The sequence below is a fragment of the Wyeomyia smithii genome, chromosome 1, assembly GCF_029784165.1.
Source record: "Wyeomyia smithii strain HCP4-BCI-WySm-NY-G18 chromosome 1, ASM2978416v1, whole genome shotgun sequence".
NCBI classification, from domain to species: domain Eukaryota; kingdom Metazoa; phylum Arthropoda; class Insecta; order Diptera; family Culicidae; genus Wyeomyia; species Wyeomyia smithii.
Window position 1 is genome coordinate 149,669,843 of NC_073694.1, and position 18,676 is coordinate 149,688,518.

Below are 18,676 nucleotides of genomic sequence, written 5' to 3' on the forward strand. Positions count from 1 at the left end.
AAATATGTGCGAAAACCTATTTTCCATCACCTATCAGTATTTTTAAACCTTTCTTATGCCCATTTAGAAATATTTTCAAAGGCAGAAAAAATTTTTTTTTCAATTGATGCACAGGTTACTCAAAGATGCGTGAAAACCTTTTTCTCATCACATATCAGTAAGGGATCATTCAAATAATACATAACGCTCTAGGGGGTGGGGGGGTATTCAGCGGAGCGTTATATTGCATGTGGCAAACATGTAAAATTGCGTTACATGGGGGTGGGTGGGTATTGAAAATTGCCAGATTCCGCGTTATGTAATATTTGAATGGTTCCTAATTTCAACAAGCAAAAAAAAATTTTTTCCAAATTGATGCAAGACCATGAATTGTTACTGAAGGATGCGGGAAAACCTATTTTCCATCATCGATGAGTATTTTTAAACCTTTCTTATGCCCATTTAGGACAATTTTCGCATTAGTTTCATTAATTTTAAAACTTACTACAAACATTTTTTTGAAGCAATTTATACCCCGAATACAGTTGCTGTATCATTTATTTTCAATTTCAATACATTTTCAAAGTTACGTTATATCGAGGTGAAAGTTACGTTATATCGAGTTACGTTATATCGAGGTTGCCTTATATCGAGGTATGACTGTATCATTTTTTTGATATTCTTCACAAGGTACACGACTCGAAAGATTACACCGGTGATGCTTTGTTAAATTTAACTGAACCAGTGTACAGGTTTAATGTTGGATTAAAATGTGTAGTTAAAACTTCGGAAAAACACATATTCTTTATCACGCTCAATAACAACACTTTTCATCCACTCCTAACATTATCACTTCGTTTATTTACATTGCTCGATTGGTACCCTCGTTTGACACTGATTTGGTTCCTTTGGTTTCATCTTTGCGCGACTTTATACACATAGACTCTGCCGTAAACCAGTCGAAGTCTCGAAAATTCTGCCGAAAAATTGTAGAACATTTCGCTGAATTTATCAGCTGTTGAGTTCACGGCAATAAAATCTAAGTGTGTAAAAACTGACAAAATTTGCGACGTGCTTCTATGGTGCATTCAGGTAACTGGGCAAAACCGTCAAAAACAAGTGAATAAATAAATGTTTTGACTACAGTAAGGTTGGCTCTAGGCCAAAACTAGATGGGCACTGGGAATAAAGAAATTTACTATAAACCACGAGAATGGCATCGCTGTCAGCTACCATACATTTGACGCGTTACCAACATCACTGGCACTGGCATCCGAAAAATGGACAGTTCTGCCTTTTCTTGTGCTGGTTCGGACAAAACGGGCAAAACAGCCAAACATTGCCCGAAAAAATAAAATCAAAAAAACTCTAAAAGTTGCTGTAATTGTACATAGTTATACCACAGACTAACAGACGTAACATCGCCAGAAAAGAAGGTTCATTTTAAATTTTCAATCGAATAATAGTCATCGCGCGAAAACGTCGTCTGGGGCGCTGTCATGCAATCTCATACATATTCTGTAGTTCCCCATTTGACACATGTAGTAACGCCGGCGCTGATGTCGAACATATGACGCAGCGCGAACACGACAGCAGATGGTGATAGTGTTACTAACGTAAAGTACTGGAATCATCCAAACGGTGATTTTATTGAAAATTTGTTCGACGTGTTATGTCTGTTAGTCTGTGGTTATACCATAATTTAACTACGTTTTTCATTGTAAATACATCAATTTTAACGAAAAACTTTGTTGAAACATGGTAATGACAAATATCGTTTGCAAGCTTACAGTAAAAATAACATGTTTTTTATGATTACAATAAAAAACATTGTCCGTTTACTGTTCTCACCGCAAAATACATCGTAAATTTTTTTTCAGGTGACTGTTATTATTGTTTGCATATCGGATAATATAAAGCAATTTTCGCAATGTTATGCATATTATTTAAAGCTATAGTTTGTTCGAAGATGAAGTGAAGCAAATTTTGGGCGGGGGCCTAGCGTGGTTGGTAACGTCTCCGCCAACCACGCTCGACGCCTGGGTTCGAATCCCACCGCCGAAATAGGTGTCGATGGTTGTGAGGTGGCGTGATCCACTCACAACCAACCCAACTGGTCTATTTTCAATCCTAGCCGACACCGGGAGATTTTCTGAGGCGAAAAATCTCTGGGATCACGCCTTCCATCGCATGAGGAAGTAAAGCCGTTGGCGCCGGTCCGTTAAATAACGGGTCGTAAGTTAGGGTCCTGGGTGGAGTCGCCTCCCTGGCCGTCGGTGATTGGCACAACAACAGTGGCGGAACTAGACCGACGGAAAATAAGCGAGAATAAAAAAAAAATGAAGCAAATTTTGGTGCCAGATAAAGTGGTTTTCTGACTAATGGTACAAAAATACATGTTCGTTACGCCAGAAACCTACCGTACCAGTCCCTTGCTATTAACAACCCAATTTTCTAAACATCCGATGTCAGCGCCTCTGATAGTCAAAGTTTTCACCCATGAGTACAATGAATATCCGTAAGCTTTTATCGAAAAGCCGAAGCTTGGTCTGGGAAGAAACTGAGCGAGCTCCGTAGCAGCGTCAATAGCGAAAGTGTAAACATTCGATGTGCTGCTTTGGTACCGTTCGGTTGCAGATTCTCGTCGTCGCTCGCTGTCGGATGCGCTTAGTGCTGTGCTTTTGTGATAGTGTGCGTAGTTTTCCTCCCTCGCCCAGTAATTGTTGAATGGGCTAAGCAGAAAGGGAGGCGGCCGGCCGTAGTTGCGCTGATCTCACTTCTACAGCACCCCACTCGTGCGGCGTGATATATGAGGGTGTGTGTATGTTCGAAGTGTGCGTAAGTTTGTGCAACCAAAATGTGTGTAAAGAATGAAACAGTAAAGTTTGAGTCAAAATAAGAAAAAGAAATACGCTCAAGGGGTGGTAAAAAACTCAATAAATTTCGATATCGTTCTTTCAATGGTCCCGTCGCATTGATGGGTTGATAAGGTGGATTGGCGACCTAACCCGTGCTCCATAAAAATCGCGAGAGAAAAATTGGCGAAAAAATCATTTAAGATGACGGTGTGGAAAAGTGTTGGCGATTCGAAATTGCTTGCTATCGGTAAGAATGGGAGTTGTTTATCTTTTACTTCTTATTCTATTCTCATCGCAAAAAAAAGTGTCAGTTGTGGAATATGATGGAAGAAAAGATAAGCAAACGTAATGTTTAGAGTGCTTAGCCAAGTTGAAGAAGAGGTGGTGAAAAAGGAGAAAGAATAGCTAATCCGTTGTCGTGTATTGGTGACGAAATTGTTCACCGAAGAAGACAAACGAAGAGCGACGTGTGTGACTTTTTGTGCTTATTTTTGAAGCTGCATTCGCTGCTGCAGTTCACAGTAGGGGTGACATTCCAGGAAGAAACATGCTGTTGACTGTCGGTTTAATTTCAAATGCCATTTCTTTTGCAAGTTAAAGATAATTCATGATCGCTAGATTTTTAACTCAAAAATCATTACCTTTTACTGGCGAATAAAAGTTTTGCATAAAAGTAATCTGGAAAAACATATCATACTTGATCTTAGAAAAAATGGTATACTTTTTCTCGCGTAGATCCTACGCCTTAAACATTCTAGACATTCTAGCAGAATATCTTGATCAATTCTCGATTAGTAACTTGTTTTCAATAGCTAGAACCGTTGGCATGAACTTTTAGGATACCAAGAAAACAGTTTAATTGTTTTTTTTTTCAAGAAATGTGCTGAATGATGTGAAAAAAAAAATTTATAAAAAAGAGGCTGAAAAGCGTAATTGTAAATTATGCTTATAGAGATGGTTCGCTTTGATGTGTTCATTCATCATCTACGCAGAAGAAACAGAATATTGGAGCTCGCAGGTTTGAATGTACATAAATGGTTTTATTTCGTCACTGAGATTTTCTTCTCGATTCAATTAACTTGTGATTATTTTTAATGCTGACAAAAAGTTCTTTCTTCTAATCTACAAGATAGTTCGAATAGCCTACGACTTGGTATATAGCCCGGTCCGGTTTCTCCGGTTTCCACTTTCGCACAGCTTTGGGATGCTTTTAGTCTGCAGCCTAGGATCAAAGTATTTGATTGTTGCAAGTGATTCATTGCCTGTTGCCATCGACTCGTTCGTGATCAAGTCAAGCAGTAGCTACTACAGCTATAGCAGCGCTCGAGGACAGCTACTGTGAACTTCTACATGCAAGCATGTAATCTCTGATGAAGCTACGTCTTTTATGTAGGCTTCAAGTACGCTCACAATATATTTATTCGAGGGAGAGCAACTATCGTGATGTATTTATTGGAAGCAGTTTTTTGATATTGATACTATGAATTTATAAATTTGAAGGATGGAGATTTTCCTTCAATTAAGTGATTATGTAATTCATGGGAGCATATTTTTTTCTCTGTATGTTAATAGAGTGATTATATGCTGAATTATTTAATAAAATTGTGCGCTTACGAAAGAAGAAATTTAAAAATAAATGTAACAACTTAAGTTTCCGAAACCTTTAGGTTACTGCCTTAAATTATAGCAAAAATGACTACAGATCCTTGAGCGGTTGGTCTAATAAAAACAATTGATAGGAAAAAAACATAAACTATTTCTGCAACTAAAGCTCGGTTTTTACAGTGCTCTTTCATCCTTTCTCTTGACGAAATATAAGCCTTGCTTAAAATAAAACTGACTAGACGTTTAGCAGCAGTCAGAGCATTATGATTGTGACGCGGTTTTGGCGGGATAAAGACTCCTTCCTATTGAGATAATAAATTCCTCTCAGAGTTACCCTGGCCAGAGAGCGACGTTTGGCGATATCTCTCAAGGGAATTAAACTTAGGGGCCATCGACATTCCACGTGGTCAGATTTTTAACGATTTCGACCCACCCCCTTCCCCCTCCGTCGACAACTGCCCATATAAATTTCAAAAATTTTGTATGGACCGTAGAAATTACACATCCCCAAAGCTGTCTACGTGGAATGTGGATGGCCCCTTAGGCTGTATGGGTAGTATGGAAAGCGCCTCGGTAAAGTAAAGTATTAAACATGAAAAGGAAGGGTCAAATCTCACACGCAAACACGGATGTAAATGGTGGGCATGTCACCTTTTCAACAGTGGAACTGCAATAATAAGTACGGAATGCAGCAAACACCTGGGCAATATCACAATAGACCAAATGCAATCGACAAAATGAATCTTTCTTTCGCTCCTGGGCCCGATGGCATTCCTTCTTGCATCCTGAAAAAGATGTAAAGCTGTGTTCGTACGTCCACTAAGCTTGCTACTCAACTTGTCGCTTCGACGATGTGTTTTCCCTACCAGCTGGAAATTATCGATTATGTTCCCTGTGCACAAAAAAGGTGACATACGAAATGTGCAGAACTACAAAGGCATAACTCCTCTCTGCGCTTGCTCAAAAGTATTTGAGATAATAATTTATGATGCACTTTTCGCTAGCTGCAAGCAATATATCAAGATCGATCAGCACAGTTTTTATCCAAAGCGCTCTACTGCTACCAACCTCGTGCAATTCACTGCAATATGCTTACAAAATATGACCGAAGGTGCCCAAATCGATGCGGTTTATACTGATTTGAAAGCTGCATTTGACTTCGTCGACCATGGTATCCTGCTCGCTAAGATGGAGAAACTTGGATTGGCCCCTACTCTTGTACAATGGCTGAGGTCGTATTTGGTCAATCGTACACTTTACGTAAAGGTTGGATCACAGCATTCTTCTCATTTTTCGAATGTATCAGGCGTTCCGCAGGGCAGTAATTTAGGACCACTGCTCTTTGCACTGTATATAAATGACGCATCTCTGATATTGCCAGACAATTGCTATATGTTTTTTGCAGATGATGTTAAATTGTACAAGATAATACGAAATACTGTAGACTGTCTTGAACTCCAGCGACTTCAGCGAACTCCAGCGAAAAAGGTTGACTTTTTTATCAAGTGGTGCTCCAAAAATCAATTGACAGTTAGTATTCAGAAACGTGTGATTTCGTTCCATAGGAAAAACAATCCGGAAACGTTCGTTGGTTGGCCAAACTCTGACAAGAGTTAACCAGGTTCGAGATTTGGGAGTAACGTTGGATGCAGCGCTGTCTTCCAGGCCACACTACAATGAGATTATAACAAAGGCGAATTGACAGCTTGGTTTTATTTTCAAGATAGCCGCGGAATTTCATGATCCACTGTGCCTTCGATCATTATATTATTCCTTGGTGCGATCTGTTCTGGAAACCAATTCCGTAGTGTGGTGTCCATATAACGCAAACTGGATTGCCAGAATCGAATCAGTGCAACGGAAATTCATACGGCACGCCCTTCGTTTTCTTTCGTAGCGAGATCCGCAGCAGCTACCGGTATATTTTGATCGCTGCCAGCTTTTAGGCATGGAAACACTGCAACAAATACGTTTAGATTCACAGGCTTTATTTGTGTTCAAAATTTTGACTGGTGGAACCGATGCCCGGAAATTTTGGAGCAGTTACATCTGTATGCCCCGGAGAGGCCATTACGGCGAAGAAACTTCCTTGCGCTACCGCATCGTTCTGCGTCATATGGGCAACACGATCCCATCCGTTCTATGTCAGCTAGCTTCAATGTTGTAGCAAATCTAGCCGACTTCAACATCTCGGTACTAACGTTCGAGCATATTCTCCGTAGACGACAGGCTTAAATGTTTTCGAAGTGGATTTTATTGTCTGTAAACATTAAGTAGTAATAAGTATTCATTTTATCATTAAGACCACCATTATGTCAGATGATTCAAGACCAACAATAAACAACAAATATCTCTGGTCGCAGTGATGTGTCCACACAGAGGAAACAAAAGAAAATACAACATAGTTAGGATTATGATTTGTCGTGATTCGGGGCTAACGAGCTGACACATTTGCCGGTCTTCTTTTCTCGCTGCTGCTGTTCTACTGGATCCATCCGAATTGCTCTGCTTCTGCTAAAGGAAGTTGCGTCTCACTCGAAATTAGTAACAAGAATGAGCGCGCGAATGCAGGTAGCTCGTATTTATACCATATGTAAACCTCCAACAGCCACCAAACATCGATTATGATTTAACCAGGGGAGGTTTACTGCTGTCAAAATTCATATATGTGTGCGTTATCGCAGATCAACTCTGGTCCATGAAGTTTGTATCACTTTTAGCCAAATACAAGTTGCTGCCACAAAATTTATAGTTTTCTTGTTTTGCTTTTAAACAATTCAAACTCAACAACCACCAAGAGAAAGGCATTTTGTCCATTATGCTGCCGAAACCGAAACCAAAATAGACATGATCAAAGCAGTACTTAATACCGTGCTATACCTCTAATTACTCGGAAGGGTCATATCAAGTGTCTAGGTCGTTGCAGGCTTCATGCGGACGTTGCGTTCCGGATACTTTCAGATTATTGAGCCTAAATCCATCAAACGACACCTCTAACAACTTACAATCCTAAAACTAGTTCATTGGTGGCCACATATTGTTAAGGTCATATGCCACCAGAAAGTCATAAAAAGAAAAGCGTTTATTTTTAACATGGTTCGATTTTGACAACTTAAAAAATTTAGATTATTTATTTGCAGACATCTATTCAAGAAGAAAAAAATACTGTTTTTAACATTGATGAATACCTTTCATCCTAATGCAGTCAATTTCTTCAACACGTGAAAAGGCAATTTTTTATATAGGTCTTAATTAAGAACGATTTAGTAGAAAGCAAACTTCCTTTCATCTTCAATTGCGATTGTGAAAGATAGCTCACTCACCGATTTCAAAGCAGTATCATTGTAAGTTTCTTACAACTGCTTAGCAAAGAAGTCACATAAAAAAGTCCTGTATTTACAAGTTCGTTGGAAAAGTGACGATAAATAGTTGCAGTTTTTAGTGGAAAATCTATATTCTCAAAAATTTTGAAATTGACATTGGAGTTTATGAGGATGTAACATGTAACAGTCATTTTTTTTTCATTTTAGGCCAACTGAAACATTTATTCATTAAGCAGAACCAGAAAAAAATTAATCAGTTTTAAGATACCAATGAAAAACCAAACAACAAAATGCCATATTTAAAAGTCATCCGTCTGTTTCCTTCAAAAATAAACCTTGCTCGGTTTGATAAACAACATTAACCTCTCCAACTGATGTTTGCATAATGTTGTTCAATTACAAGTCTGGCAATGACAGGTTGTGTTCATATGTTTAGTATCTTTACACGGTTGTGTTTATACAAATATCTTAAATACCAATATAGTTCACTTACGTGAAATTATGCAGGCAACTTGAAAATGACAGAAGCGTTAGTCACCTTTTCGACCGCTAGGTGCGCCACTTCTGATTTTGTTCTACACGACATGCGAAAAAGAGTAACTTTCAACAATAATATTACCCTTATGGGTACACTGAAAAAAATGCACATTTTATTCTGAAGTGGACTCGGCCGAATATTTTATAATAATGAAGTTCGCCTATGTATGAGGCAATCCATGGGTGGTGTTCCACGGTTTGTACGTTTGTCGACCTCCGACAATATTTTGAGTTGTAAAGTGGCGACTTCCGGTGTCTGGAAAACTGCCGAAAATGACCAAATACCACCTAATATGAGTGTTTTTTAACTAGAATGACGCTCAGAGGCCAGAAATTGTCTCCAAATGCCAGTTGGAAATCCAAGATGGCGACTTTAGGTTTCTGAAAAACAGCGGCAAATGACCAAATATGGGTATTTCCGCGATTGTTATGATGCACTGAAGCCACAAATCGACCTCAGACAACATTTTGAATTGTGAGATAGCGACTTCCAGTGACTGGAAAAGAGACGAAAATGACCAAATACCACCTAATATGGATGTTTCTTTAACCAGAATGACGCTTAGAGGCCAGAAATTGTCTCTGAATACCATTTTGAAATCCAAGATAGCGACTTCCGGTTTCTAAGAAACAGTGAGATATGACCAAATACCACCCAATATGGGTATTTCTGAAATCGTGATGATGCACTGAAACCACAAATCGACTTCAGACAACATTTTGAATTGTAAAATGGCGACTTTTGGTGACTGGAAAACTGCCGAAAATGACCCAAAAACAACCAAATATGGGTGTTTCTTTGACCAGAATGATGCTCAGAGGCCAGAAATTGTCTCCAAATGCCATTTTGAAATCCAATATGGCGACTTCCGGTTCCTAAACAACAGTGGCAGAAGACCAAAAAACACTCATTATGGGTATTTCCGGAATTGTTATGATGCACTGAAGCTACAAATCGACCTCAGAAAACATTATGAATTGTAAGATGACGACCTCCGGTGAATAGGAAACTGCCGAAAATGACCAAATACCACCCAATATGGGTTTTTCTTCAACCGGCCGATTTCCATCCAATGTGAGATGCTTCGATACCAGAATGATACGCAGCAGCTAGAATCGACCACAGACACCATTTTGAATTCTAAGATGGTGACTCCCGGTTTCTGGAAAACAGCCGAAAATGACTAAATAACACCTATTATTGGTGTTTCTTAAACCAGAATGACGCTCAGGAGCCGGAAATTGTCTCCAAATGCCATTTTAAAATCCAGGGTGGTGACTTCCGGTTTCTGGAAAATAGCCTAAAGTGACCAAATACCACCCAATATGAGTGTTTCTTTAACCAGAATGATGCATGGAGCTAAAAATTGACCTCAGACACCATTTTGAATTGTAAGATGGCAACTTCTGGAAAACAGCCGAATACTACGACCAATAATTTCAAACGATATAAACAAATCGCAAGAAATCAATGAATTTGGAATGTTGAAAATTATTAAATTAAACACAAAAATAGGCGGGAAGAAGTTTGCCGGGTCAGCTAGTAAATACATAAATATACTGGTTAAAGCAAAGCTGCAAGTGATTAATACGAAGATTAGAACTCGAAAGCAAAAAATTTGGATGGATAAAAAAAACAAAATAAACTTTCAAAGCGAAGAAAACTAAACATTAAATAATAGTTTTTGCATAACAGTTGTTATCACTAATTATGTTTGTTTTGTTGAACATCTTTTTTATATAATATAATAAAGCTTTTAAACCAATTACAACATTATATGTATCCATACTTAAATTGTTAGATTGATAGAACATTCAAGTGTTATCTAAGCTAAAAGTTGCACAACAACCATATACGACTATTGACAACCATTGTGCGGTTTCTCCTTTTATCTTCTCCACGAGTAATTGAAACCTTCATTTAATTGTACACTTCGTGGCCTGATCATTGAGCTTGAGCTTGACGGCCGCACATTTCGTAGTTGCTTCCCGTGATGGATCTGAGCTAGTGAAGTTACACAGGGAACCACGTATATAGCAACTTGGGATTAGTTTACCATTAACACGTCATGGCCTGATTATTTGAATATTTCTTCTTAGTGCCTCGATAAGCTACATCACATTATATTATCAATATTTAACTCCCGGAATGGCGTTACGCTCACAGAAATTCAACAACAATGCACAGTGGTACAGTAAGGCAATGTAGGCGGACATGAGTTTTTCGATGCGATTTTGTGGTTTTAGAGTAAATTTTTTTCTAAGAACTTGTTTCTTATATTAAGTCTATTTTTTATGTGCAAATGAAAATTAGAGTGGTCCTGAAATCGACTAAATAAAAATACTAACTTTTTTATTTGCAGAAATAAATGTATACATTCATCGGCACAGTTGTAGATCAACTAATTTTAAGCAAATTTCGGTATTTCTTCACAATATTTATACAATATTTGTTCTTAATTTGATACAAAAAAAAAATATTTATCTTTGCCCTAAACGGAAACATCAATATATCAAAAGGGCCTATTTTTAAAATAGAAATAGTGAAGAGTCCATCTGTACAATATATCGACAATGTTTTTTCGTCAAAATTGGCGTATTTTTGATTAAAGTTACCGAAGAAAACTTTGTCTTTAAATTTGAATTGAAAAATAGAGCGAAATGGCTTAAAATTAGTTGGTTTACAATTATTTATGCAAATAAAACCAAGTTAGTTTGTTTTCATTTCGTTGATTTTAGGACCACCCTAATTTTCATTCGCACATAAATAGAGGACTATGTATAAGAAACAACTTTTTACAAAAACTATGGCTTTAAATCGCAAACCAAAATCGCAACGAAAATCTTATGTCCGCATAAATTGCCTTACTGTACCACTGTGCAATGAGTTTAGTTACCTTTCTCACCACAAGAGGGGGTGTTCCCTGTCTGTCTTTACGGAAATATATGGAAAATTAGAGAGTGAACTATATTGTTATTTTAAGATATTTGGTTTATATGTTGTGTTGTGCGACAGGTTGTGTTTATATGTTTAGTAATATTTTCTTGCAGATGCTGATGTAATATTTTTGTAATTGAAAAATACGAATATGAATGTTTAAAACCTAACGTCAAGATGCATATAATTTGGGTTTTCTCTATACCACAACCGCGTAATGCAACTAGGATTGTCATATTGAATTAAATTTATTTTACTGGAAAAATATAACCATCAGTACAGCTTAAACGAGCTATCTGAACTATCTGTTTAAAAATCTTTACGAAGCATATTGGTTTTTTATTGTCTTTTAAATAGCCTTTAGTTGGTCATTTAAATAAATCTGAGAAAAACAGAGTGTAGAATTCAAAAAGACAGCAACCCAATGCAACTTCTAATTTTAGGAATTTAAAAGAAGTTTTTATCAATAAACATGGATATGAAAATCACTACGGTTGCAGTTCAAATGCCATCTACTCGTCACGACAACCAAACGGAAACGAGCAACGGGGTAGCAAGCTTCTGATTAGTAGAATGTTAACACAACTTTTGTTGAAGAGATATTTTAATTATTATATAACAATCTTTCGCAATATTCTACCTGTCGATTAAGACATCGGTGTTTAAAATCTGTTCAGGGGTAGTAATACAATAAGCACTTTAAAACGATGAGAAAACATCTGTTGCAGCTATATAAAGCGAGCTCGTGATTGGTTGAAAGCTGCGAAACTGAACTAGAAAAAATGGATTTCAACTAAACTTTTTACTAATTTACTGTTCATCGTACAATGTACAATGATATGCCAATTATTGTATCTCATGCTTTGGCAACCGTCGTCGTTCGATCAAAGCATTGGTGGTCAAAATCCGTTCAGTTGTAATCACATATTGGATGCAACATCCAACATCGTGATATACTGTTGCGTACAGAATTATTTTATCCCCGGTCGCACAGCGTAGTTTGCGAACACGCACCACTGTACGTCGACAGCAGCTACATTGTTTCCACTTGGCTTGACTGCACACAAATGGCAATCGAGTGCTACTGCACTTACGACGAGCGACCGTCTTCTCATACATGGCTCGGTGCAGTACTGTTGCCTGTGTCAGCATGTTTTCCTTCAAGACATCAGTTTTAATAACATTCTCACAACAGATCGTTTAATTGTCTGATAAAGGAGGTTGTTACGAACTTTCCGAAAAAGCTTTACTTTCAAGACATCAAAAAAGTCTACGTTCATAGAAGCAAATATTAGTTGACCTATTGGGACGGGGAGATTCTGTCAAATTTTTTTGAAGTAGAATACTTCTCTCAGGAAGTTCGGCTACATAGGGATGTAAAATGAAAATCTAAAACCGAAAAAAGTGAAAAATATGTCCAATTTCAAATGCTAATAAATCGGTTAGTATTCGATGGATTTCCTTCGTTTTTGCAGCAATAAATTGGAAAATCTTCTAAGATTCTTCCCAAAATAAGATAATTGTAATTTTATTATTCACACTATTGTACTATTGAAAATAGCCAAGCCTTGTCTAAACGAAAAATTCGACCTCTGATTGGTCGTTATATGCTTGCTTCCCAAGCACGGTCGACAGGATCATATACCTTGCAATTGAAAACATGCTATTTGGCCTATATAAGAGCCTGTTTCAGCCGGAGCCGCTCATAATAGTTCTAGACAGCGACAACAGCACTCAGCAGTCGTCCTTCCTTAGCAGCAGCACTAGCCCTGTGGTTGGTCACCACGTCTCATGAGCCGGAGCCGCTCATAATAGTTCTAGACAGCGACAACAGCACTCAGCAGTCGTCCTTCCTTAGCAGCAGCACTAGCCCTGTGGTTGGTCACCACGTCTCAGGAGCAGCGCGGATTTTCTCAGCGTGTGTCGCCAGACAGCCTTTATTCCCCCCGTGTTGGGGCAGCATGATGATTGCCATCAGGAAATCCAATTTCGGAAATCAAAATGCCTTTTTTAAGGCAAATAAACAAGTCATTGAAAGTTAATAATTTTTGTCAACGCAAGCAAGCATTCTGTGTTGCATCCTAGCAATTCAAATTTGTCGCACCCGTCTAATTAACTGAATGTGAAATAGCTTCCACAGGGCATGTTGTCCGTGTATTTTAACTCCCCCAATGTTAGGGCAGCTCAAAGGTTGTAATTAGCAACCGATTTTGAACCGCAACATGCTTTTTTCAAGGCAAATAAAAAAATAATTGAAGGTTAATAATTTTCTGGCATCAACACAAGCAGACATTCTGTGCGGGATGCAATCAAATTCTGTTGTAGTTGTCTAATTTTCACTTTATTTAGTAAACCCCCCACTGTAGGGGCAGCGCAAAGGCTGCGATCAGCATAACCGACATTGAATAATTAACTGCCCTGTTAGTACGCATTCACAAAAGCAGTTAGTTCGACTATGCAGAGCTAATATGAAGTCGATTCAATTCATCAGCATAAACAGAATTTCGTCGTCTCCCAGCTGCCAAGTTGCAACATGATGCAACACGCAACAGCGAACAAACGAAATCGCTTGATGTTACAAACCGCAATAAGATACGGGTTAAAACCGTTGCGTGTGTGAGAGCACCATCGGTGTTTATTCGCTGGATACACTATCTCTATACTGTCTACTGAACGCAATAATCTGCTTACATGCGACACGGGGACGGGAACATTTTCTTCTACCAAGCTGCACAACACAGCAGCAACATTTTGTTGCTTCAATGAGAGTGCTATCGGTCCGGCTCGACAAGAAATCATTTTTGTGCATCCGTGCTACGAAACTGAGGAAAAACTTTAGAAACTGAAAAAAGAGGTGGAGCTTATCAAATGATCGCTCTGACACATATTTTTCAAGTTATATCATTCCACCATGTACGAAAAATAGTTCATTCCTATTTTCATCCCTATATAAGAGCCTGTTTTAGTCGAAGCCGCTCATAATAGTTCTGAACAGCGACGACAGCAGTCCTCCCTTAGCAGCAGCGGGAGTGAGCAGTGGGTACCATCGATAGCGGATAGCGGCCACAACTGTGGCATGGCTGCGGATAAGCTAAGCAGTTTCAGCGGATCTCACCATCGATAGCAGCAGGGCCAGCAGATGCAGGTACAGCGGATACCAATGGCGGCCACAACTGTGGCATGGCTACGGATAGCGTTGCAGTTGCTCAGCAGTTGGGCCAGCGTATAGCGGCCACAACTGTGGCATGGCTATGCATAGCGTAGTTGTTGCAGCGGGTATATCAGCATCGATAGTAGCAGGGTCAGCTGATGCAACGACACTCCCTTCACTAAAATGCTGTTTCAGTGTGGTAGCGGGAAGCATCAGCAGCAGGCTTGCATGAAGTGAATACATCAGCCAGCAACTTTCTCTAAGGCCTCTGCCATAGTAGACGCGAAAAGCGGCGCGAACCGATTCGCTCGGCCGTAGGTTAATGTACAGCTCCACTGATGGCTGTACATTAACCTACAGCCGAGAGAATCGGTTCGCGTCGCTTTTCGCGTCTATTATGGCAGATGCCTAATGGGAAAGTTGTATCATTTTGTTCAGAAGAATATTATTGTCGGTAATATTACAGAGATGCGATTGCGTAAATCCGATTTTGAATTGAACAATTGTTCTTCTGAGAACAAATAAAACACTTATTTGAAGAGTTAATAGCTTTTGGTACCAATAGCAGTATAGTGACAGCCTCAGCGGTAGATGCAGATGCAGCCGGTACTTCCCTGAGGCCGATGTAAAGGTAAATGGGAGCAGCACGGCGAAACAGTTCGGGCTATGCTTAGACGCGCGTCATATTTCGTTGTTGATATTTATTCCCCACATGAAACGACGCGCTTTCGTATGATATCGGTGGTATTGGCGGTAGATGCATTTGCCAACACTTCCTCCAGTAAAGCCGTGTCTAGTTTTCAATGTGAAAACACCTTTCTCATCGTGTTGACCGTGCGCCTTAGTCCTCACTATCAAGGTAACACAGAGATGTAAGATAAACACTACATCCTATGATAAATTGAACAATTGTCCTTATAAGGACAGCAAATGAATTAATGAAGATTTAATTTTGAATTAGAATACTTCTCTCAGGAAGTTCGGCTACATAGGGATGTGAAATGAGAATCTAAAACTGAAAAAAGTGAGAAAAATTCCAAATGCTTATAAATCGGTTAGTTTTCGATGGATTTCCTTCGTTTTTGCAGTAATCGATTAGAAAATCTTCTCAGATTCCTACCAAATGCATGAAATTGCAATTTTGCAATTGCAATTTTATCATTCGAACTATTGTACTATTGAAAACTCTTAAGCCTTGTCAAAACACAAAATTCGACCTCTGATTGGTCGTTATACCGCGCTTTCCCAAGCACGGTCGGCAGAGTTATGGACCTAGTAAATTGGGAATGCATCATTTGGCCTATATAAGAGCTCCATCAGATAATAAACAAACATTTCATCGGATATTAAATTGAACAACTGAAATTTGAAGAACACAAATGATTATTTGAAGAGTTAATATTTTCTCGTTTTGCGCTATAATCCAAAGTTAATTATCTTCATCTACATGCATACTCTGATTATTATTACGTGTTTGCGTCGCTTAGTGTTTGGCTACGGTCATGCAAAACGCAAATAACGGCGCGATGCGATTCGGCAAGACGAAATCTGTTGAAATGTATAGCTCTACTTTGCTTTAAAAAGAGCTGTACATTTCACCACGGTAAGGCGAATCGCATCGCGCCGGCATTCGCGTTCTGCATAACCGTAGCTTTTGTTCCGTTCCCGTTTAATGATGTCGTATTAAATGTGCATATTACAATTCGGCAGCACTTCAACTTCTCATTTGCACAAAACTTAAAAATATCCAATGAACTGCATTCAAAATATCAGACAAAAAGAAATTACAATACTGCCAATGAACGGTCAACGTTTATTTACTAGAAAAAATGACTGACACGCAAGCAGCCAGGTTATCTTTCTTGTAAAAGTATTCTACTTCAACCTTGCGGTCGTGGCTTTGCATACAACCTTCTTGTGATTTTTTTGCCACTGAATAGAGGTTGTCATAGCAGGCAGTTGGTGTCCACTCATGAAGTCTGTGCCATGAGTGCTCGCATGTGATTGGTACATTGTTCGTAAAAATACGACCTTGAAACTTTTCATCAATTTTCACTGTTTAACAATTAAGTAACAATGATATATGAAGAATCACAAAATTGTCCATCATTTTATCAATCCAACGACATATTGATTATTGTGATCCATCATGTGGTAACATCAGTATTACCGTTTGAAATCTTTCATTCTGACGTTACATCTTGGTTTTTAGTTTCCTCATAATGTATCTCGATATAGTGCGGTTAGACGTAGTCCTACGTCAAAAAAAAAACACTGAAACACTGTTTCGCGTCTTTCTAGTCTCTCTTTTGTTTCTAGTTTCACCAATTATCCTATTCACAGGAAACTGCGAAAGTATACAACGAAAGTACAACGATTCTCTATTTCCATTCTCACTTGAAAATGTTGCACAAAAGCATATATTTTTCGAACTGAATTTCTATTTTTAACAACGGCTTTTCCCCGTTAACACGCAAGTTCATTAAGCAGACAGTATGTGAAGTAGAGAGAACGAAAAGTAAGCGAACTGGAAATATGATACAGATCCCGACGGGACTTGAACCCGCAATCTCCCTGTCGTCGGCATGGTGTTTTGACCAATTAAACTACGGGGGACGGTGGTACTGTTCAACAATCTGTATCGTATCACATTCGATGCGGTATATTTTTCCAAATCTGTATCATATTTCCAGTTCGCTTACTTTTCGTTCTCTCTACTTCACATACTGTCTGCTTAATGAACAAAAGCATATAATTTTTTTTTCGGAACGCATTTATCTACATTTATTTTGACGTTTTGGTTTGCCAAGCACGCCATTACCTTCGATAAATTTCGATTGAGTTTTTCCTGAGATTAATATGTCATTCAAATGATTGACAGTTCCTTCACATCCTGCCAGTACAACGGTTTACAATTACGCTTGGAATACATCTGAAGCATTTGACAGGCCAAATGGAAGACGTCGATAACGGTGCATTTCATCTCCCGCAAAAAAAATAGTAAGATGTCGTGAATTTTGGTTTAGTTGCACATGTTGCTGGTCAAATCGATTGTAGAGAACCTTTGCGCTTCATGAAGATTCATCAAAATGGATCCGAAAATGGGCATCTCAAAAGGCGTGCGATTAATGCACCGATTGGGGCAACGGAGATCTATTATTCCTACCCCTCATAAGTTGTCGACGGCCCTTTACACACAAGCACGGATAAAATGATAATAAGCACGCCACTTCTCAAAAGCGGTATTTCTAATAATAGAAGTACGGGATACAGCAGACACCTGGGCATACCTCACAAATAGATCAACGATTCTGGTCGCAGTTAGTTCTAGTCTATACGGTTCATCCATTCCATTCCATTATTACTTGGGAGCTTTGCCACCTTACCAAATTCCGGAAATTGCTCAGTGCAGCGCACTAGCTAGCGCCTTTGTACCATACTCGGAGAGCTCGCTCGGCAATCCGTCTTGGCCGATGGCTTCGTTGTTCTTAAAGAATCCATGAACATCGTGTGCTGGCACTCGGTCACCTGCTGCTGGTGCTCCTAGGATGTATCGCCATTTTGGGAGTTCATCAAAGTGCTGCTTCCACTTGTCGACCATCTCGCTGGTATCCGCGTCGTAGCACAGGTTGGCTTGCGTGTCTTTCTCGAAATCGAGTCTTTCTTCGTGGGGACAGTGCACGTTGAGGATGGTGTACTTGTCACCTGCCATTGGATCACTCGATTCTGCATCCTGCCCAGCACTATGAAACCGGTACGCAGCTCGTTGGTGGTGCCGCAGCTTTGGTAGTACGGTGTCCTGTGGCTGCAAATTCTCCGTATTTCTTCTACGGCAATGTCGCTGGAGTACAACGATGTCGAAGTGACGGAGCTCCAGCTGATCCACTAGGATCCAGTTGCCACCGGGACGTTCAGTGATCTACAGTTTCATGTACCGAGCATCCAGTCATCGTCTTTATTTCATCGCCTGGGTCGCTGCCCATTGTTCCGGCTCGTATTTTACCCCTGAATGTTCGTAGAGATGCTTCCTGCTTATAGGCTGCTTGTTCGAGAGTGTTTATTCATAGTATTCACACCTAACTTCCATATCCAATTCCACGTCCAATTCCTTGCAGCAAGGTTGTAAACGCAATGAAGCTCGTAATAGACATTGTGGGGATCACGCAGGACATACGGCTCGGAACACGCATACCTGTACCTGCACGCAAAACCTAACACAACAGGGGTCTTCACGTTGAGCTCGTAAACAAATACCCAAGCGTAAACTGTGTATCTTCCATTATTC

At 39.2% G+C, this 18,676-nt stretch overlaps 1 protein-coding gene across 6 annotated transcripts in view; it reads left to right on the top strand.

The window, feature by feature from the left end:
* The first annotated feature begins 2,584 nt into the window (after positions 1-2,584).
* LOC129721650 (dedicator of cytokinesis protein 1) overlaps positions 2,585-18,676 on the top strand; it is a 74,689-nt gene continuing 58,597 nt past the window's right edge. For all 6 annotated transcript variants that reach the window (XM_055674915.1, XM_055674496.1, XM_055674584.1 and 3 more), the window contains exon 1: positions 2,585-3,084. In XM_055674915.1, the coding sequence (XP_055530890.1) occupies positions 3,039-3,084 (46 nt within the window). In that variant the 5' untranslated portion in view covers positions 2,585-3,038. The remainder of the gene's footprint in view (positions 3,085-18,676) is intronic.